Source organism: Bubalus bubalis, chromosome 4 (genome assembly GCF_019923935.1).
Source record: "Bubalus bubalis isolate 160015118507 breed Murrah chromosome 4, NDDB_SH_1, whole genome shotgun sequence".
Taxonomy (NCBI): domain Eukaryota; kingdom Metazoa; phylum Chordata; class Mammalia; order Artiodactyla; family Bovidae; genus Bubalus; species Bubalus bubalis.
The window spans coordinates 46585676-46607645 of NC_059160.1; the positions used below are offsets into that span (position 1 = coordinate 46585676).

The 21970-nt window shown below is 57.4% G+C and overlaps 1 protein-coding gene across 9 annotated transcripts in view; it reads right to left on the reverse strand.

The window, feature by feature from the left end:
- Positions 1-409: 409 nt before the first annotated feature.
- The window catches only part of TOM1 (target of myb1 membrane trafficking protein), a 40045-nt gene continuing 18484 nt past the window's right edge, over positions 410-21970 (reverse strand). The window contains exons 3-17 of one of the 9 annotated variants that reach the window (XM_025283553.3): positions 20234-20326; positions 19745-19823; positions 18462-18611; positions 18050-18184; positions 17793-17939; positions 14471-14587; positions 12138-12271; positions 10402-10435; positions 9914-10007; positions 9134-9254; positions 6567-6642; positions 3634-3672; positions 2363-2422; positions 1391-1430; positions 410-1312 (exon numbers count right to left, since the gene is read on the reverse strand). In XM_025283553.3, coding sequence (XP_025139338.1) covers positions 1158-1312; positions 1391-1430; positions 2363-2422; positions 3634-3672; positions 6567-6642; positions 9134-9254; positions 9914-10007; positions 10402-10435; positions 12138-12271; positions 14471-14587; positions 17793-17939; positions 18050-18184; positions 18462-18611; positions 19745-19823; positions 20234-20326 — 1474 coding nt within the window. In that variant the 3' untranslated portion in view covers positions 410-1157. Of the gene's footprint in view, positions 1313-1390; positions 1431-2362; positions 2423-3618; positions 3673-6566; positions 6643-9133; positions 9255-9913; positions 10008-10401; positions 10436-12137; positions 12272-14470; positions 14588-17792; positions 17940-18049; positions 18185-18461; positions 18612-19744; positions 19824-20233; positions 20327-21970 lie in introns of all 9 variants that reach the window. The other 8 variants (XM_025283552.3, XM_025283555.3, XM_025283554.3 and 5 more) reach the window with 8 other exon arrangements.

Sequence of the window (21970 nt, forward strand, 5' to 3'; positions counted from 1 at the left end):
CACTGAGTCAGAGACTCAGCCTCTGGAAAACGAGATGCAACTTTGCTCCACCCAGGGTTGTGGATTCGATGCCATGAGCTCATGGAGAGCCTGGCACCTAGGCCTTGGACAGGATGGCTGCGTCCTCCCTGCAGGCCCAGTCGCCTGCCACACCCACACCTGCTCCGTCTGTGATCACAGAGCTCCTGCTGCTGGGCAGGGGCTGGCCTGAGGATGCGGACAGGTCACCCACAGAGCAACGGGGCCGCCTGGCGGGCAACTGGTGGCAGCGCCTGTGCTGGTGCGGTGTGGCTGGGGGCCCAGTCCTGCTGCTGCACCCACCCCATCTGCAGACGTCTGTCTCGTGGGTGGCCCTCAGCCCAGCCCAGCCCTGGTGAGGCCAAGTAGCTTCCTCCTGGAGACTGAACACTTTTAGGGTGCTCTTCTACCTTTATTGGGGATACGAAAGGCACCTCTCCCAGTCAAGAGGATCAACCGACAGGTGAGGGGCCCGGTGGAGCCCTGCGAGGGAGGAAGGGAGGAAGGAGGGCAAGGCAGTGGAGGTCATGGGGGTCCCAGGAGCCGCAAGCATTGGTGGGAGCCCCCTGGCGGCCTCGGGCTGGCGCGGTCTCCCCCGTCACATGCAGCTTGTCTGGACAGCGCGCTTTCAGTAGAGTCACAGGCCCTGCCCTCAACAGCTGGCCAACCCTTCGGGCTCCATGGCAGGCCCTCGGGAACGGGCCTGAGGCTGCGAAAGAGACTTCTGCTGTCTCCAGCCTCTGGCCAGGCTTCGACTGGCAGTGTGGGCTCTGAAGAGGGCTCCTCTGGGGGCGGGTCCCAGGAGGGGATCACCCAGGACAATGGGAGTCACGTTGGGCCACCAAGCGACCAGCCTCTCCAGCCTGGGGCCTTCCTGTCCTCAGCAAAGTTGCAGTGGTTGGTGGGGGTGGGAGGGGAGGCATGAGTGTCCAGGGCCCCAAAGTAGAACTGACTCATTCCCCCAGTTCATCCAGCTGCCTCTCACACTCCCAGGCAGCACAGCCCCAACCTCAAGGGGAACAGAAGGACTTATGTGACAAGCCACCCCCAAGCAGCCTTAACACCAAAGGAGGGACAGTCCCCTGCCACGGGGTGTGGGAACAACCAGGGCTCGGGCAGCAGGGCGCCAGGCCCCACACTCATAAGGCAAACAGCATGTCGTCGTCTTTCTCCTGGGTCTTCTTTCTCAGGGCAGTGCCAGGTGGGGGGCCTGGGGGCCCCTCGGTTGAGGGACTGGAGAGGTTGGGCAAACGATCGGCCACTTTGGCACGTTCTTCCAGGAATTTGTCGAATTCTAGAACAACGAGAGGGAGGCTGGGGCTGGGCTCCGAGGCTGGAGCAGGGGAGGGGGGGCAGGGCCAGGGTCTACTACCTTCACTGGTGACGCCCTTGGGCTCCTCCACGTTATTCCCCTGACAAGGCAGAAGGAGGGAGGTTAGCTGCGCGCATGGCAAGGCGGGGCTCAGCTGCTGACCCAGAGACCTCAGCCCCACCACTCTGAGCCACAAGGCCTTGGGTGTCACTTGGCTTCTCTGAGCCTCAGTTCTCTGCTTGGTGACACTCATGGGGTTGTTGGCAACCTAAGGCGGAGGACTTCTGGAAGAGTGCCAGGTGCAGGGTGTGGTGCCCTTAAGGGCACTAGTTCCTCCCCTTCCAGTGTTCAAAGAGATGGGCAGACTCGCTCACGGTGGAGAGGCTGACACTCAAGCCTGTGTCAGCTATACACACTCAACTAGGGGCCAGGGAGGGGGTAAGCCTTCACCCAGTAGGCAAATTGGATGGACCGTGGGCAGAAACATGGTCTTGGCCACTTGCAGAAGGCGGCCTTGGAGCTAGAAGTACCCAGGCACTTGGTCCTTGGTGCTCAGGATGAGGGGTGGGCTGGCAAAGGCTGGGGAAGAATCCTGGAAGTGGGCCTGGACTGACTGCCCCTCCTGCACACTGGGGGCTCTGGAGGATGCTGGGCCCCCTTCTCCTGGCACAGCACCCCTGACAGTTGCCCATCAGTCTCCACTTTGCACAATGGGGCTCCCTCTGGCACCACTCCTCAAGCTACCCCAGGTGCCGAGCTCAGGGCTCTCATGTCCCTGCTGCCCTTGGGCGGCCCATCTTGCCACAGTGGGCCCTCATGTGGGCAGCAGGCTTGGGCAAGGGGAGGCCCCAGAGGCTGTGAGGAGTGTGAGGCTTCCCCCTCTAAGGCGAAGTACTGGGGAAGCAGCAGGGGAGGGGACACTGACCCTGCTGACGCTCTCTCACCAGCTAGTCACCCTGTCCCCACACTGGTCACTTCCTCATGCGAAAATGGAGCCCCAGGTGAGGTGGGTGAGGAGCGGGCCCCACTTACCACGTCCGTGGACAGCCACTTCTCGATATCCTCCATGAGGCAGGCCTGGGTGACGGGGATCTGGAGGGGAGGGCAGGGGTGAGGCGGGAGGGCAGTGCCCCTCACCACCCTGAGTCTACTGGCTATGGCCCCAGGGGAGTTGCCTAAACTGAGCCCCTCACTCATGGGATGGGGCCAGTTGACCTGCCCAGCCCCCTCATGGCAGTCCCTCCAAGACAGCTCTGGCCCAGCTGCCTGGGACGCTGAGGTCTCCCTGAGTTCTGCCTGCTGTGCCAGGCTGTGGGCGAGGAGGATGGGGGCCAGCAGGCTGAGCAGGGGATGGAGAGGGGCTCCTGACAACTGGCACATTATTCAAAGCCCAGGAAGTGGGCAGCCAGCCAGAAAGGCTGGGGCAGGGGCACGGCTGTGGGCTGTCCCCACAAGCCTCCGCAGACCTGGAGTTCCTGGTGGAAGTGGGCAGAGGAGGGCCAGTGAGGAGGCAGGGGCCGAGCCGACCAGAGGAGGCCAGGCTGGTGGCCCAGAGGGGATGTGTCACTGTGCTTCTGCCACACAGCCCTGCACAGGGTGGGGGCTGAGGGCAGGTGTGGGGTCTTCCCATTCGAAAAACATGTGAAGAATCCAGCCGGAGGTTAGGGGCAGACTCCGGGGTCAGAGAGACCGGAAGCTGGCTGGGCCCCTGCACCTGGAGCAGGTGACTTAGCTCCTCTCACCCTCACTGCTCATCGTTAGAGAGGATGACAGCACCTACCGTCTAGGTCCAGGTCGTTGTGAGGATTAAAGAGATGAGGGAGATCAAGAGCGCAGCTCTGCGCCCAGCACAGGGCAGACGCTTGGGAAATGCAAGCTACCACTCAGTTACTCTGAGAAACAGAGGGACAGCGAGTCCTCCTCCAACCAAAGCCAGCTCAGGCCCCAAGCCCCGTACTCAGCACCGAGACCCCAAGGGGGCGGGGGTACCAGAGAAGCGGCAGAGCTGACTTCCCAGCAGCACCAGCAGCAGCAGCAAGTTCTCTGGGCTGCACCCTCCAGCTCCCTCTGCCCGCACTTGGCCCAGACCCAGACACGCCCCGGGCACCTCCCAGCTGCCAGAACTTGCTCCGAGGCAGCACCGAGGGGCCGTGCAAGCGAGAGCAGAGGGACTGGGACCGTGCTGGGCGCTGGGTGGGGCCTGCAGGCCCTTAGCCGACCCTGCGCTCCTCTGGTTGTGATGCCGGCGCCACCTGGGCCCCCTGCGAGTGCGCCTGGCCCATCCTCACCATGCCTTGTCTCACCATCCAGTCACTGAGGCTCTTCTCACTGCCGCCTCCCATCTGGGTGAGAGAGAGTCACGCTGAAGGTGGTGGGGATGTCAGGCCACTGGTGTACTGGGAGCCTCATCCAGCACAGGCCTGCTACTGCCTCAAGAGGGGTGTGTGTGTGTGTGTGGTGTGCGCGTGTGCGTGGTATGTGTGTGTGTGTGGTGTGTGTGTATGGTGTGCGTGTGGTGTGTGTGTGCGTGGTATGTGTGTGTGTGGTGTGCACGTGGTGTGTGTGTGTGTGTGGTGTGCACGTGGGGTGTGTGTGCACGTGGTGTGCGTGTGTGGTGTGTGTGCATGTGGGGTGTGTGTGGTGTGTGTGCGTGTGGTGTGTGTGTGTGTGTGGTGTCTGTGTGGTGTGTGTGTGTGGTGTCTGTGTGGTGTGTGTATGTGTGTGGTGTGTGTGTATGGTGTGTGTGTATGGTGTGTGTGTGGTGTGCGTGTGGTGTGTGTGCACGTGGTGTGTGTGTTTGTGTGGTGTGTGTGGTGTGTGTAGTATGTGTGTGGTGTGTGTGGTGTGTGTGTAGTACGTGTGTGGTGTGTGTGCGTGTGGTGTGTGTGCATGTGGTGTGTGTGTGTGGTGTGTGTGTGGTGTGTATGGGGTGTGTATGGTGTGTGTGTGGTGTGCGTGTGGTGTGTGTGTGTGTGTGGTGTTTGGTGTGTGTGTGTGTGCGTGCGTGGTGTGTGCGTGGTGTGTGTGTGTATGAGGTATGTGCGTGTGTGTGGTGTGTGTGTGGTGTGTGTGTGTGTGTCCATGTTTGTGCAGGTGTGGTGGCTGGGGAAAGGGAATAGGAAAGGTGTCTTCCTGTGGGGACCGCAGAGTCCTGGATGGGTGGGGCAAAGCCTCGCCACCTACTTTCACCCCACAGATCCCGGTGGGTGTGCTGAGCAATCCTAGGATGGAGTAGGCAGCCCCCCACTGGCTCTCAGGGGGTTCTGATGGGCACCCAGTGTCAGGAGCACTGCTGTACCTGTTTCCCATCATGTTTGTTGATGGGCAAACAGGAGATGCCCAGGGCCCCAGAGCAGACAGATGGTGGAGGAAGCCTAGGGTCCTGGCTCCTGGCCCATCAGCCCGTGATCGTCTTCCCCAGCCAGACAGACCCAGCCTGGGGCCTGGCACAGGCGGTCCAGCATCCTCACCTCCCAGGATTCATCAACCCCTGGGGGCAAACTCCAGCCCAGCCACCTACAGGGTCAACGCTTGATTCCTTCAGTACTTTGCTGCCTGGAATCATGTTTTGACAGCGGAGAGGGAGAAAGCCTTAGCCCTCAGCCAGATCTGAGTATTTCATGAGCAGATGTTTATGACCTGCTTTATGACTTCCTTTGGAGGAAGTCGTACCATGATTGGTAGAACTCACTTAAATCTCAAGTCACCAAAGATGACCAGGCAGAACTTGTCAGCATCTGCTTTTCTGCAGGTAGAGGTGTGTGTGTTTCCGCCCCAAGGCTGATGGCAGGTGGGGCAGCAGCCAGGAGCCCTCGTCCCAGTGCTCGTCAGGTCCCTGAGCTGCTCTGTGCCCCTAGCAGGTGACATCTGTCCCCCACCACCCCAATTCTGTAACAGGAAGGCACAGGGCTGAAAGGCCAGTCTCTGCCCACGGGGACCAGGTGGTGGCAGAGGGACATGCTCCCTACTGTCCGGACTCATCTGGATTCTTGGAGCCAGACTGATGGCCCATGGAAAAGGAAGGTTGAGCATGGGAGCAACTCTGCTCCTTGGAGCTCTGCAGGTCACCTGGGCCTCTCGTTACCAGCACTGGTTTCCGCTCTGGACAGACCAACAGCTGTGAGATCGTGGGCAAATGACCTTGATTCTAAGCCCTGGTGTCTCCTCTGTAAGTGAGGACGACCACACTGCAGTGCTCTGATGGTAAAACGTTTCACTATATGCCAGGCACTGTGCGAAGGACGTGAGCTCTGTGGTTTCACTCACCCCCCTCTGGGACCTGGCTTTCTCATCTGCAAAGGGGACCCCTTCGGGGTTTGTGTAATGACTTAGTAAGTGGGGGACACAGAATGCTCACTCAGCAGGGGACATAGGGTCCAAGTGGGAGGCTCTGAGACTCAGGGCGTAAACGCACTCCGCGTGGTGGCAGATCTATAACACACCCAAGGAGGCATCTGAGCCCTTCGTTGGTCCTGCCCTGTTCTGACTTGGGAATGACTCCTGGGACACTGGGGATGCAGCTGGGAATCCCTCCCGCATCTCCTGCGCCCCCCTCCCCACTCCAGAGGACAGGGAAGCTTCCACAGCCTCCTGACTGCTCTCCCAGCTTCCAGGCTGGGTCCTCCTAAAATGAAGCCAGATAAACATCCCCCTGCCAACCCCTGCTCCAGACTGCCCAGGGCTCCCACCTCAGGCAGGAGAAGCCAGTCCTCCCAGTTGCCCCTCAGGCTTCACCTCCCAGCACCCAGTCCCACCTGCACCCCTGAAGCCCTGGGCTGTGACCAACCCCCTCCTTGGCCCTGCTGTTCACTGCCCCTGCCTCTCCAGCGCCTGGGTCCTGCACGTTCTAACCACCGCTGGGTGCCCAAAAGGCACCCAGAAACAAATTTAAAGGCAAGGGAACTGTCTTCGGAGCTCCTGCCGAAGGGGCAAGTGGCTGGCAGAGCATGCTCAGCGTGGCAAGTGGCTTTCATTCCACGTATGCCAGCAGTTAAATGGAATACAAGTGGCACCTTTGGGTGCCTCCCTATGGTTTTAGGGTCTGTCCTCCAGCCCCTCTCTGTCCACATTCCTGCAGATAACAGGGCTCTGGAGGGGCAGTGAGGCTGAATACTAGCTCAGCTCCAAGTCAGTGCCGAGCCCCTCCCATCCACACTCTCACACCTCCTGTCATAAACCAAGGGCACCGCCAGGCAAGCACTGCCTAGCCTTCCTCTGGACAGGCCCCTCTGCTTACCGCTCCAGTGCTCTGCTGCCGGGCATCCAGGGCTCCAGCCAGGCCATCTGTTGCTTGAGGGGCTTCATATTTTACCCTGAAATACAGAGGCCACCATGGCCATTACCTGCCACCCTCACTGAACCAGACATGCCAGCCCACGTGAGGAGGGAAGGGGTTGGGTGGGCAAGGGCTGGACCCACATCCTGTGTGGACTCAGAATGTGCCTGGGCAGGGGCCCTAGGAGGGGCACCAATCTGCAGGCCTGCCTTGAGATGGAGGAAAGGGTCTCCTTTCCTGCCTTTGGGAACCTGGGTCAGACATGTGACCTGCATGACAGGCAGAGCAAGGCTGGAGAAGCGAGGTGTTGGGGGCCAGAGACCAAGACCACCGACCTCCTATTCCCGGATTTGGCCACACGACAGGGATGAGCACAGCGTCCCAGACCCCGTGGTCATGGAGAGCTCGTATCTAGACCCTCTCCAGAGCAGCTCCCACAGCGTAATTTCAGAATCTGTGGTTCTGTGAAGGCTGTGTGTGAACGGGGGAACCCCACTCTGCAGCTGAAAACAAACCTGCAGACGGTGGGTGAGGATCTGCATGTGCTCGGGGGTGCCAGCCCTGGCGACTGGGAGGAAACGCAGGGGACACTATACCCTCCGGGCAGAGGAGGATGGGGAGGGAGGGATCTGCTGTGTCTCCAGTGAAGGCTCAGGGGGAGTGGGAGGAAAACCCGTGCTAACAAGCGGGCTGGTGTCTCTCTGGCTGCTACAGAGGGGGATATCCAGGGAGGCCTTGGGGACATGGTCCAGTAGCTTGGGAAGAGCTGTCATTCTTGCTCTGAACTGCTGGCAGAGAGGAGGTGAGACTGGGTCAGTCTTTTTTTTCTGGTGGTCATCCTGTGATATGTGGGATCTAGTTCCCTGACAAGGGATTGAAACTGTGCCCCCTGCATTGGAAGCATGGAGTCAATCACTGGACCATCAGGAAGTCCCTGGGTCAGTTGCTGAGGCGAAGATGAGAATCTTGGGATTCTTGCCTCAAAGGAAGGCCCTGCGCCTTCAGGGAGGAGGGGTCTTTTTCCAGCTGGGGTGGGTGGGGAGCACCTCGCACTCTGCTGGAGCTGGGCTGGACCAGCGCAAGCACAGCACATGCAGCTCTGATAGCGCCAACCTACCTCCCTGGGGCCTGGGCAGGCTGGCACTTAAGGGGCCTCTAGAATAAACCCCGAAATTCTCAGGCAGCCTCTCTGAAGAACGGAGGTAGCCAGGAAGGCACGGGAATTGGCGAGTTAACTCTGTCACATGGCTCACCACACAAGGGGGCTGCAGCCAACGGAAAACTGGGTGTCTCGTGCTACCCCTGCCTCTGACCCTTTGCACGAGCTGATCCACAGCCCAGCACTGCGCAGCAGCGGTCCACAGGCAGGCTACCTCCCACCCCCAAGAGACTGCAGGCTCTGGAGGCAAGCTCGGGGTGTGCTTTTCTCTGGCCTTCAGGGCTCCACAGAGTAGGGACAGCATGGTGGCAAACCTCAGCCGGGCTTGGGCTCTTAGGTGTCCACCTTCTGGCAGCAAGTCCCACCAGGCTCATTAGCCTCCAGTCACACAGCAGCCTCACTGCGCCCTACCTCCAAGGTGACCGTGATCCGCTGGTCCCAGAGCACCTGGGCTTGGGAGCACAGACTCCGCTCCAGACTCACAGTTCGGCTCACAGTGCAGGGCTGGTCGGCCAGTGGGTGGGGCTGTGAGCAGCCCTATGAGCCAGGCTGGCTACCGCCTGTCAGGTTTCACTGGGACTGGCCAGTGTGGATGGGGGACCCCTGAGCCCTCTGGAGGCCCATCAACAGTTCCCAAGGAGACCAGAATGGAGTCTGCCGAGAAGTTCCCTTAGTCCAGTGCTTCCCTTGGTTGTACATCCTGGTTGCCCCGGGGTTATAAGCAAAAGGCTGACAACAACCCCAAGTAAACCCTGTCCCCTGACCAGCTTGTATGGAGCCGGTCCTGGGAAGCCAGCCTGGTGGACACTTGGCCACGTGGCCTCCGCTGCTGAAAGTATCTCCCTGAAAATGGACAGTCCCAGGAAGCATAGAGCCCCAGCTCGAGGGCAGGGCAGGCAGACTCGAGTGGAATAATGCGACTTCTGTGGAAATTAAGGCTGGTTGCAGAATAGCAGAAATCACTGGACCAGTCTCTGAGGGCTTGGTACATGGTGTACAGTGCAGTGGGGAGCTGGGCTGGGTTGGAGACACTGTGTTTTAGAACCAAACAGTCTGGGATTCCCAACTCTGTCAAACATTAGCTGTCTGAGCTGGGGCAAATGACCAGCCTCTCAGAGTCTCTGTTTCCTCATCTGCTTGGCTTGTGTAAGATTCTGGAACCAAGCTGGTCATCACCCAACGGGCGTCCCTCCCTCATCCATCCCAGGCCATGCAGGACTGACTTAGGGGGAAAATCTCTGCCATCCTGAGGGGGTGCAGGCAGGGGCTGGTGTGCCCACCCACACACCGAGCTCAGGGACCTGGAGAGGCCCTCCCCCGACAGCGGTTGACCCAAACTGCAGGAGCCAGGGTGGGTTTCAGCACTCACTCTTTGCGTTGGTCAGCCAGTGAGCTGCCCCGCGTCAGCGCAAACATGTCAAACTCATCTTCCAGTCGGCCAGAGGCCTCCAGAGACTGCAGGCCAGCCCTCACGCTGCTGGAGCCCAGGTCTGTGGGGACAAAAAGACCACATGAAGGGTCTTCCTGGCTGTCCTTGGACACTGAGTTGCGGCTGGGCTGCTTCCTGGCAGGCCCAGGTAGGTTCTGGAGAAGCAGGGCAACTTGGAGTGGGGGCAGGGTGGGGCATACGGATGGGACAGGCCACCTGCTGGCTGAGGGACACCAGGCACCTCACCTCCTCTCTCTCAATTACTTCTGAGCAGGCAGCCGATAACACTTAACAGATCAAGTGACGATGGTGCTGATGGCTGACGTGTACCGGGAGCCCATTCTGGGCCTGGCCTGGTCTAAGCCCGCTCTGGGCATAAGCTTATTCAGGAGAAAAGGGGCCCAGGGTGTCCACGTGATGTGTCCAAGTTCACCAGATGATCCAGGGGCAATCACACAACAGCAGGGTTTCTGAGATCTAAGCGGGCTCAGGAGCTATGGGGCTGGGAGGGAGAGTCTCCCGTGTTTTATCCCAGCTATGCAGCAAGATTTGAGACCCACACCAAGATTCAGCAGGGGACCCCGGGGAGGTGGGGGCTGGGCCAACATTCTGCTGTGGGCACTCCAGCCCCAACTGTGTAATGAGAGGGCACTCCAAGAGCTGCAGGGGTACCCATGGTAGGTAGCGTACCCTGGCCAGAGCCCCCAGGGATGCACTTACTCATTTCTGCCAGCTGGGATGAGAGACTGCCGGTGGCTACAGGGTCAGGGCCCATGTCGATCAGGTCAGGGGCCGCCTCGGCCTCACTTGGGGCCTGTGGGGAGGGGAGAGGCCACCATCACCCTCTGACCGGAGGTGCAGCCTCATTCCTGTCTGCCCTGAAGCACTGGCGCCTGCATTCTTTGCCTGAGGGTGTGTCATTAGGCTCCCTCCTCCCCTTGTCACCCCCAGCAGCTATGACTGGGAGTCAGGGAGTCCTTCTTCTTCCCCTTGGCCTCTAGCTCAGCTGGACCCGCTGGGAGGTTCATAAGACCCTGGGGCATCAGCTGGTGGCAGAACCTTGTTTACCCTAAAGGGACAATGACAGAAAAACTTAGAAGAAGCCTTTTCTAAGAGCCTGGCTAAGAAGACACATTCTGGCCAGGATACCTAGGGAGGGAGATGGGCACAGCCCTTCCTGTCATTAATATGGAGAAGCTGCCTCTTACCTTGGTGGTCTGGCCTGTTCGGAGGCGTTCAAACCTACGGGACAGAAAAGATCTGGGTCAAGGAGACAGACCAGGCCAGAGCTTTGTCCACTGCAGGTCTCGAAACCCAGGGGATGGGTCACAAGCAGGATGGTGACTGGTCAGGTTTGCCCCGGACAATCCAGTGTATGCCCTAGGGGAGTATTAGCAGGGTGCCTCTTTCACTAGCAACTGTCCCAATTAGATGACCAATTATTTAGTTACAATTAGCATTAAACAAACAACAGGCATAGACTAGAGAGGAAAAGGAAAAGGGGGTGCACGCACATAGTAAAGGTGTGGATTTTTGGGGGGACCTTGTTTGGTAACATACATTTGTGCATGTGGTAAGTGTCTAAAGTGGTGTAAGGAGGACACATATCTCTTACACTACTTCATGGAGACACTTACACCACCCTAGACAGGCCAAGTTGCTGCTGGGTGGGCTGAAGACCTCAGTCTGGGATCTGCTCTTGTCCTGGTTCTGTCCCTCCCTGTGTGACCCCAGGTGAATTACATCACCTCTGAACAATTAACAAGGGGGTGACAGTGCAACCTGCCTCCCAGGTGTGAGGATCAAGCAAAGACACTGAGGAGTGATTATAAACCAGAAACAATCAGACACGAGGTCCGATGAGTGAGTGTCAGAGGGGTCCTGGTCACCTCGAGATTGGGCCCGTGGGCCACCCCCCAGCCCACACCCCTAGTAGCAGGGGCTCTTAGCGCCACTGGTCCAGTGAGCAGGAAAGGCTGGGCAGATGTTATCTGCTGCAGCCCCATCCCCATCACTTGATTCAGAATCACTGAGCAAGTGTCTGCTGATGGATAAACATATGAAATGAACTGGGAGCTGGAGGCAGCAGGCTAATTAGCACCCTGTGCAGACAGCCTGACTGACAAGGCCCTTACAGGAGTAACTGCACGGGCTGTCGGTTATCTACAAGGGATCACAGCTTCATTGTACAGACAGAGAAAACAGTAGGGGTGTGCTGTCTCTGCAGGCCCAGCACCTACATGCTCCTCTGGGGAACTGCTTCCCATTTCCTGTGACCCTGGTGGGCCTGCCAGGATCAAGGGGGCCTCTCCTTCCTACTCCTGTGGGCACAAGGAAGCTAAGCCAATCGGAGTGTCTCCCGGGGTGCTGACTCTTGGACAGAATGATACCTCCCAAGGGGGCAAGTGTTTGGAGCCCACGTATTCAGGGTGACACCCTGGGATCATGGTCCAGGCATTATTGTCCCGAGACCCCTGAGCCATCCTGGCATCTGCCCTTCTGCCCCCTTAGGAAGGCTCACTGTTTTATTCTTCTCCGGGCTCTGAAAGCTACCCATTCAATAAAAGCTGTTCTCCTAATGACTTCTTTTTCTACTTAAGTTAGCCAGAAGCGCTTACCGAGTTTGCAATCAAGGAGCCCCAGAGCCAGGCAGTTGGGCAAGGGGTAGGGGTGGGGGAGCAGGGACAGAACGGGCCTGTTTGGCTGTGGGCCGGTGCGCTCAGCCACCACCGGTGCTAGCCCGGAGGCGGGATGCAGACACACTGGTGGCAGGAGAGGAGGGGTGGAGGGAGGGCGGGCACTGTGGCCTGCGCTGGATGAAGACAGTTGAGAGTGCACACTGGGTGGCTGGCCTGGTGTTTGGGAGGGAGATGAAAGGTCAGCGGGTGCGAACAGAGGAGATGGCAGGGGCCGCGGGCTGGAGCGGGGCAGGCGGTGGGGCTACCGTTCGTGGCGCAGGAAGACGTTGTTGAGATTGTCATTGACGATGAGCAGCTCCTCGGTAAGCTGCTCGTTGGCGATGCGGGGGATGAGCTCCAGGACCCGCTGCTGCATGGCGCGGCACGTCCGGTTGAGCTCCTGCCGGGGAAGGAAGGGAGACAACTATGGCCACTGGACTGGGAGGGAGGCCGTCCCTTCCAGATGCCTGGTCCTTGGCGCGCCATGGAGAAGCAGAGGTCTCCACACTGGACTGGAGGTTGCAGGGAACAGCTTTTGGGGTTCTACGGACGAGCACCGGCGTCTCATTTCTAAGTGTGGAGCACACTGGACACAACCAAATGGGAACTGTGCTGTGCGTTTACTTGGCTCTGTGCGGACCTCTGGATGGAGCTCCTGCCACTATCTCCGATTTGGGGAAAGGTTGAGCTGGCAAGGTGGCTGGTGAAACACCTGCCACTTGTCAGGGGGCAGTTAGGTTTTTTGTGACCAAAGCATTAAAAATGAACTGGATGATCCAACTATTATCCACAAACCCTGACTCCAAATTTCTGCCTCTTTAGTCTAATTTCTTTTTTTAATGCCTTTTATTTTGGAAGAATTTTAAATATACAGAAAAGTCCCAAGGTAAGAGAGCACAGGGGTTCCTGTAAACCCTTCACCCAGCCTCTTCTTGCCTTAGCTTGGCACTGTCACAAGACCTTAACACGGGGACACTGCTATTGACAAAACTACGAGCTTCACTCAGGTTTCACTAGCTTTTCCTCTCTGTTCCAGAGTCCCACACTGCATTTAGTCACCAGGTCACTGACTGACTTTTAATCAGTTAGTGTTATGTATTTAAGCTTGTTTGGGGAAAAAAAAAAAATTAAGCTGCAGCATCACAGGCTTTTCATTTGTAGGACTGAGCACTTCCTTCCTCAGGGGCCTGTCACCCGGTGGACAGGGGTCCAGGTTAGAGTCTTAAGGTTCCAACAGACAGCTGTTGGGCACTGTGGACTCAGCCACAAGCCAGACTTTTCTCCAGGCATCATGAAGACCACTGACTTTGGTTCTTTGCAGACCCTGTTGCCCCTCGCCTACTTAGACCCTCTCCTGGGATTTCGTCTGCCCCCTGAGCACTGGGCAGGGCAGTCCAGACTCCTTCCAGCATCCCATGGGCCTCCCCTCTCCTCCCGCCATGACTAAACTCACTGTGGCTTTGTTCCCACCTCCTCGCCTACCCCTCTCAAGAGAGGAAAAGCAGCAACTGGAGCCAGGGCCCTGGGTTCATACCTCAGCTCTGCTGATGACCAGCTCTGTGACCCTGGGCATGTCCCATGACATCTCTCTGCCTGAGCAGTTTGCTGACCTGGGACATGGAGACAGTAAGGGTGCCTACCTTATGGGGGGGAAGGGGAGGATTGAGTGAGTGACGCTGTACCACATGTCCACATCAGAACCTGGCACGTGGGACATGCTCAGCATCTGTCAGTTGTCCCAGGGTCACCCCTGCCTGCCAGCCAGCCTCCTGAGGCCACAGAATCACTCACCCCCGCATGGCCCTGGCATGAGACACCTGAAATTAACTGCACTACAGTAATCCTGTCACTTCCCAACTCACTCGGGCTTCTGTCATTTACTCTTCATGTTTGTGGGTTCACTCAACTCTGAGACTCCGACTTCACCCCTCCCCCTGGCTCCTGCAGTAAGGTAAGGGCCACACAGCTCAGCTGGGCCCGGGGACAGAGAGATGAGAACAACCCAGCTCCGCCCACCAGAAATGCGAGGGTCCAGCAGGAAAGTCACCAAATGAGTTGATCACATCAAGCCCTCTGTCCCCTCACAGGTTCAGGTGGCTCCTGGGCCTCGGGGGTCCCCAGGGATGACCTCCATGGGGAGGGTGCCTTTCCCCACATACAGCCCCTTCATGCCCAGCTTGGGGTGGAACCCTGGGGATATCACCTGACATACGGGAGCCCTGGCCCGTAGATCCCAGCTCATGCCTGCCTGCTAGGCTTCCTCTTCTGATGGCTGGAAACCTCACCTTCCAGCCTTCATCAAGACACTGATTGGGAGCTATATGGAACCAGGCACAGGAAGGAGTGTTTACATGCAAAGCCTTATTTAATTCTCATGTCAAATGTATACCATAAAAGGAATCTTACATATGAGGAAACTGAGACAAGAGGGGCTTTACTGTTTATACCATCAAGTGGTAGAAGCTGAGTTCCAATCTGATGGAGCCCAAAGTCCCTGGTTTTAACCTCTCCCACTGTGACCTAGGAGCCCAGGGTCGCCAGGGAAACTGCCCTGGTGGTGGGGAGCGGGGAGGCCGAGCCAGGGGCAGTGGCCACTCACCTGTAGCAGCTCCAGGTCTGCTGGCTCCGTCTGGGTGGGCACCAGCTCTGTCAGCATCTCTGACATCACCCTCACGTTCCCGCTCACCATTTCCAGCTCACTGCGCAGCTTCCCGATCTGGAATACATGGTAGGTCTTGCTGAGTGAGGCCAGGGTCCAGAGCCGCTGCTCCTCCCACAGCGTGGCACCACTAGCCCAACCTGCTGGCACCCTCTCCAGGCTCCTGGACCATAGCCTTGTGCCAGGAGGCCTGTGGGGGGCTTATTCCCATCCTCACCGACCAGCTTACAGAGGTGCTACCAACCGTTACCATCTCCAAGCTGGGGTGCCCGGAGCAGGGAGAGGCGAGGAGGAAAGAAGCTGAGCGCTCCAGCATCTCATGGATGCTGGCGCCTAACGAGGCCCTGAAGGGCAGTTCCCCCGAGGGGAGAGGAGGGAGGCCGTCCTCCTAGGAAGATGGGGTTCTGTCTTGCTCCAGCCTGCTCTGGTGTCCCAGATTCTACCAAGGGTAAGTCCCAGTGCCACCCCCCACCTGAGTATGCATGTGAGCAGATTCTCAACGACCACGGTCCCAGCCCTGGCTTGGGAAACAGCTGCACATCAAGTCGCAGAGTCTTAGCACCCAGGTGAGGTGATGGAAGTGCCCTGGTGTAGCATCTCACACTGTGGGCTCTGCGGGGTGTCTTGTGTCCTCATGGACAACGTGGACACTGTGAATGCCCAGAAAGGGACCCTTGTGGACGTTGCCAAACATGACCTGGCTGATGAACCCTTTGATCACGGGCTGTCTCATGAGTCTAAGATTTAGTGGCCTACATTTTGGGAAATGCTGGATGTATTCTAAATTGGGTGACCCAGTTGATTTCAAAATACAAGTGTTATCATATAAATTCACGGTGCCTGTGAAGGCAGTTGCCATTCTGATCACCTCTAAGTGACAAGCACTTATTGTATGTTGCTAGTTAACCCTGACCACAGTCTCATGAGACAAGTATCACTACTCCCCACCCCTTATAGATGAAGAAGCGGGCCTGCAGACACAGTCTACTGCAGTCTGCCAGCACCTTCCAGACCTGTGAAATGTTTGGTACATTTGTCCTGTTTAATGAAGGCTCTTGGTAGAAGCGAGTGGAAAAACGACTGATCACAAACCCCGCGTGTCTGGGTCAGATGGGACCTAATTACAAGGAGTCTGGGAGTTACATCAACGTGTCCCAAAAGACAGACGGGCCCTCTGAAATTAAACTACTCAGACTACTCAGTCTTGTTTAGCAAGAACCTTTTTCCACTGGACATAATCAGTCTTAATCTACACAGAGGCCAGACTTCAGGCAAACTGGTTAAAATTATAACCAGGTTAGATCAGTTTTGTCACCCTGCTTATTTAACTTATATGCAGAGTACATCATGAGAAACGCTGGGCTGGATGAAGCACAAGCTGGAATCAAGACTGCCAGGAGAAATACCAATAACCTCTGATATGCAGATGACACCACCCTTGTGGCAGAAAGCAAAGAAGAATTAAACAGCCTCTTGATGAAAAGTGAAAGAGGAGAGTGAAAAAGTTGGCTTGGCATCTGGTCCCATCACTTCATGGCAAATAAATGGGGAAATAGTGCAAACAGTGGCTGACTTTATTTTGGGGGCTCCAAAATCACTGCAGATGGTGACTGCATCCATGAAATTAAAAGATGCTTACTCCTTGGAAGGAAAGTTATGACCAACCTAGACAGCATATTAAAAAGCAGAGATGTTACTTTGCCAACAAAGGTCCATCTAGTCAAGGCTATGGTGTTTCCAGAAGTCATATGTGGATGTGAGAGTTGGACTATAAAGAAAGCTGAGCACTGAAGAATTGACGCTTTTAAACTGTGGTGTTGGAGAAGACTCTTGAGAGTCCCTTGGACAGCAAGGAGATCCAATCAGTCCATCCTAAAGGAAATCAGTCCTGAATATTCTCTGGAAGGACTGATGCTGAAGCTGAAACTCCAATACTTTGGCCACCTGATGCAAGAGCTGACTCATTTGAAAAGACCCTGATGCTGGGAAAGATTGAAAGCAGGAGGAGAAGGGGACAACAGAGGATGAGATGGTTGGATGGCATCACTGACTCAATGGACATGAGTTTAAGTAAGCTCTAGGAGCTGGTGATGGATAGGGAGGCCTGGTATGCTGCAGTCCATGGGGTTGCAAAGAGTTGGACATGACTGAGCGACTGAACTCAACTGAGATCAGTTTTGGATCACAGGGTGATTTTACAACATTTATGCACCTTTTATTATTGGGCCTATTATTTATTAGGAAAACGTTTCTAGTAATATTTGTAACTCTGGGGATTGACTTCATAACTTGCTGCTGCTGCTGCTGCTAAGTCGCTTCAGTCGTGTCCGACTCTGTGCGACTCCATGGACTGCAGCCTACCAGGCTTCTCCGTCCATGGGATTCTCCAGGCAAGAACACTGGAGTGGGTTGCCATTTCCTTCTCCATCATAACTTGCTAGAAGTACAGAACTAAATAGGTTTGAATGTGAAGCTGTTGGTAAGCTTATTTGTTTCTGAGGCTAAATAATACATAGACATTTGTAGAACACCTCAGAAGGGACACCCACGGTGCACAGGCCATGAACGACTGCCATCCACAAGTAAACTGACCAAACACCCAGAGATGCTGGGCATGGCTGTGGATGTCCCTCGTAGGACAGAAGCAATGGCGCTGGCCTCAGGGGCAGGAGGGACAAGTGGCATGGTCTGAAGAAGGAAGTCCTGCAAAGTTACTCATGGGGCGCCAGAAAACCCTGCCCAGGACTGGCCTCCAGGATCTTACACTACATACAACCCCAATCCTCTTGTTAGGGCTTTATGGGAAGTATCATGGTGTGAGACAAGGGTTTAACATTTTTTCGGTGCCGATGTTTGAGAATCATTATTTTAGCGAGAACCTCTATTCAAATGAAATCTTGTGTGAGCACCTGAGCAAATCCTAGCAGGGAGTGGAGCTGCTGTGGATGAGGGGCCATCTGCTGAGTTGTTCCTCTTCCTGGCATTGCCCAGAAGGCCCCACAGAGGAGACAGTGTGGAGAAGGGCCTGGGTGCAGGACAGAGCCTGCCTGGAGTCACAGACTTGAGCTTGAATCCTGGCCCTGTCTTCATTGGGCTGTGTGGCTCTGGGCAAGTTAACTGACCTCTCTGAGCCTCATCTCCCAAATAATGAGCCCCTCTGGGGCTGCCTGAGGACTGGCTGGAGTACCTCCACACTGCCAGGACCCCCTCCGTAATGTGCGGGGAGGTGCTGAGCCTACGGCTGTGACCCAGGTTTGATTACCTGCTCAGGGGTCGGCGTAATGGGTGTGTCGCTGGGGAGTAGGGCCGAGGTGGGCAGGGGTGTGGTGTGTTGGTTGGAGTCCCCTCGGTGGCTGGTGTCAGTGCCCACGGAATTTTGTCCTGACTGTGTCTCTGAGTTGAACACGGTCTAGAAGGCAACAGGCTGAATCAGCAAGGCTGGAAGGTCAGGGGCCCCCAGGAAACAGCCGCAGAAACCCCTCTGGAGTGACCCCTGCCACTCCTGCCACTGCCCCTCACCCTCTGGGGCGTGTGGATGGGCGACAGCATGTCCAGGTCAGTCATGGGGAACTCCAGGCCCTTCCTCCGCAGGTCCTCGTAGACGGTCACCACACCTGTCAAGTCGGGCGAGCTGCGGAACGCGTCAGCCCAGGACTGAGAGGGGACAAGGGGACAGGGCTGATAACTGCTCCTCAGTGGCTCCTCTGCAAGCCTGCCTGCCACCCCAGGGAGCAGAAATTCCCTCCTGGATTTGCTGGTCCTTTGGCAGCATCACCCGGGCAGCCAGGCCTCTGCCAACTAGGCTCCCTCATTCAGAAGGCCTGTCCGCAGATGAGCAAGATGGTCCCAAGAGAAACCGAAGTAGACAGACAAAAAGCAGCACTGACGGGGGCACCTTCTTCCCCGCCTGCCCTGGGCTGCCCGCACGCACCTGGATGAGGGTGAGCACCTTGTCGTGCACGATGGTGGGTGGGTTGTTTTTGGGCAGGATGGTCCTCACCAGCACACCCTCCACAAAGTCCTGGCTGGCCACCAGCACGTGGAAGCGGTGCCCACAGTTCTTGACGCAGGTTTCCAAGACCTGGATGCCGTGTGGTACCCGTGAGCACCTGGCAGAGAGGGGGGGCACCCAGGACCCCACCCTCACCCCCGACCCACGTCCCATCATGGAGACCCTGCAGAGGGCATGGCTTTCTCCAGTGAGACCCAGACATGGAGGAGCAGGGACGAGGCTGGATTCAGGGGCTGGGTGGCTTGGGGTGAGCCTGGGGTGGGCAGAGGGCTGAGTATTGGCTGGAGATCCCTGGCTGAGTGGCCTTGGTGCCCACAGAATCCTGTCCTGAGGCCTTCTCTGAGCTGAGCACAATCTAGAGGGAGGTGGCTCTTCAGGTGGAAAGCAGAGAACTTTCACTGAAATGGTGACCCTGTGGCCTAGGAAAAAGGTGTTCAACTTTCTTCCCCACTCCTGTCCCCACTTCCTGGCAGGAGCTGCCTTTGACTTTCAGTTTAGTGGATTAATCCAAATATAAGTACTGCCTGGGGGAGGCAGAGACAGAGTCCTCCCAACCCCACTCCCCAGCCAAACCCACGCTGACTGCCAGCTCATGTCTGTCCTGCCCTGCTGTGGGCAAGGACTGGCCTTGGCCTCTGACATTTGCATTACGTTCATTTTTCAGGGCCAATTAGTCCAAGTGTCAATTGGAACTCAACTTGGGTACTGCCTGCCAGAGGCCTGTGTGCACTGAGCCTCTGTGTCACCGGGCAGGTCCTCTGCCCAGGTGTCCCACGACAGGCCCTGGCGGGCTGTGGGCCTCCATGTGTCTGTTCCCCACACCAGTAGGCTGGAGAGAACTTTTCCAAATAGCCTCTCTTGTCACTCCGTGTTGGCCAGCTGTGTCGACAGGCCAGTGCTTTGCTCACAGCCCGGTAGCTTGGTCAGTAAAGAATCTGCCTGCAGTGCAGGAAACCTGGGTTCAATTCCTGGGTTGGGAAGATCCCCTGGAGAAGGAAATGGCAACCCACTCCAGTATTCTTGCCCGGAGAATCCCACGGACAGAGGAGCCTGACAGGCTACAGTGCATGGGGTCACAAAAGCTGGGCACGACTTAGTGACTGAACTGCTACCACCTGGAAGAGGGGCCCCAGGGTGGCTGGGAGTCCCACCAGGCCCCTGGTGGACTGTGGTCCCCATGGATGGAGGGATGGGGCACTCACCGTGAGAGCTAACATCACCTCGTGGAAGTTCTTGTTCCCCACGATTCTCTTCTTCACGGCTCGGAAGGCATCTTTGGGACTGGGCAGAAGGACAAAAGGAAGGATGGGTGGAGGATCAGAACCTCCTTATCCAACAGGGAGGCTGCGTGCCTGAGATCAGGAGGTGCTGGGAGATGGGAACGGCTCTCATCCACCCAGGGGGAGGCTGGTGGGTGGGTGTGGGAGCCAGGGAAGCCTCCTCCTTCTCCAAGGCCCGCAGCTGAGCGTGAAGGGTGGGATGGTGTCAGCTGGAAGGAGCGGGGAAAGTGGTTCAGGTAGTAGAGGCAGGAGTCTGAAGCAGGCCCAGGTGGGGAGGAAATGAAAGGAGGCCACGCGTGTGGTGGCAGGTGAGGGAGGGGCTGGCGAGGCCTGTGGTCATGGTGGGGAGGGGAGTGCGGCAGCTACCCTCCCTGCTCCACCTGTAACCCCACGGCCGTCTGCACGCCTCACCCCGCGTCCTTGTCCCTCAGCCCTGTGCAGGGGAGATCCACACTGCTTGGACTGCTCCGGCCTAAAAGCCTCTGTGGCCCCCAACTTGCACACCTATTGAGTAAAAGCCCAGCTGAAATCCTGCTGATTCATGACCCTTTCCTAGTCCTCATCTCCCGGCTGCATTCGCCCTGGGGGGCTGCCCGGCTAGAGAGGACACCCCCTAGAGGCCGGGGGTGGCATTCTCCTCTGACACTTTGCCTTCCCAGAGCCCAGTGCACTGCAGGAGCTCAAGCAATCCTTCTAGGCTGGGGAGAGTGGGGAGGGGGCTGTCCTGCTGTTGGCTGGACGTGTCGGGCTGTCAGTGCCAAATCCATCAAAGGCAATATAGGAGAGTCGGGAACCCTGACGGGGGCTCCGTGCAGGAGTGAAGGAGGCAGCCAAGGCTTCCTGGGAACAGACCTGCGTGGAGGGCGGTGGGGACATAGGTGACACAAGGGGTGAAAGACCACACGGCCCTAGCTGGAGAGGGACCCTGCCCCTGGGGTGTGAGGGCAGTTTTCAACCCAACGCCCTGGGGCAGCTCCTCAGCCGCCCTCAGGGCTCCAACCTGGGAGAAGCTGGTTTCTGTTCCTGGCTTGGCCGCTCACCTGTGGCCACGTCAGCGCTCTGAAGGGACGAGTCTCCACTTCTTACCGAGTGACCAGAGAAAAGGCGCAGCACCGGGAACCAGCAGTTCTGGCCTGTGTCCTGTGGCTATGGGTCTACGAGTCTAGTTCTAGTCTACGGGCCTGCGGGTCTAGTTCTCTGCCAGGGCACATAGTGGACGACAAGAAGGCCGCAACCCAAGGTGGCAGCAGACAAGAGACAAAGGCTTAGATGACAAGCTCAGTGAGGTCAAGGGTCATGTCTGCCCCGCTCCCTGCTGGATCCCCCGGGCCTTGCGCAGAGCCTGGAACTCAGGAGGTACTCACATCAACAGCACCTGAATGAGTATGACCCTAGTTCCGCCGATGTCTACAGCGAGATGGGGACTTGCTTCTCTAAGGACATGGCAGTGACCTCCAGCCTCGACATTCACGACCGGGCTCCGTGAGGTTTTCTGCCTCAGTCCTCTCAGGGACCCCACCACCTGCCCACCCCCTCACCCCCCTGCCACACTCAGGAGTCCAGATGCAGGAGGGCATGTCCCCACCCAGCACCTTGGCGAGCCCAGGGCACATGGCTGGGGAACTGGAAGGCTCTGGCAGCCACCGAGCGCTCCTGACTGGCCCTGACCATGTGCCGCAGACGCCCACAGCCTCCTTAGCTCTGAGGTTGGTGCTGCCTGTCTGCTCCCTCCACACGGTGAGGGAACCCTTGCAGGGCAACTGGACCACCGCAGGGAGATATGGGGGGAGCGCCGAGAGCCTGCTCCAACTGCTGAGCCTCATTTTCCAGACAGAGGCCTCCTCTGGTAGCTCCTCCTGCTGGCGGTGGTCATCACACCCCTTCCATCTCATCCCTGGTTTTTCATGAGAAGGACAGTGACCCTGTACCCTTCTCTGCTCCCCTCAGGGCCTTGGACAGAAAAGAGCTTTGTCTCTGAGGACAAAGACCTGGGGAGGTACAGTGATTTGCCCAAGGTCAGATGCTGGTGAGCAATGCTAGTCAGAGCCCAGGAGCTGGGACCACGGTGCCTCCGCCACACCACGTGCTTCAGTGGGATGCCCTGACCCCGAGCAGGAGGCTGTGCCCTGTGCTCCAGAAACACTAACT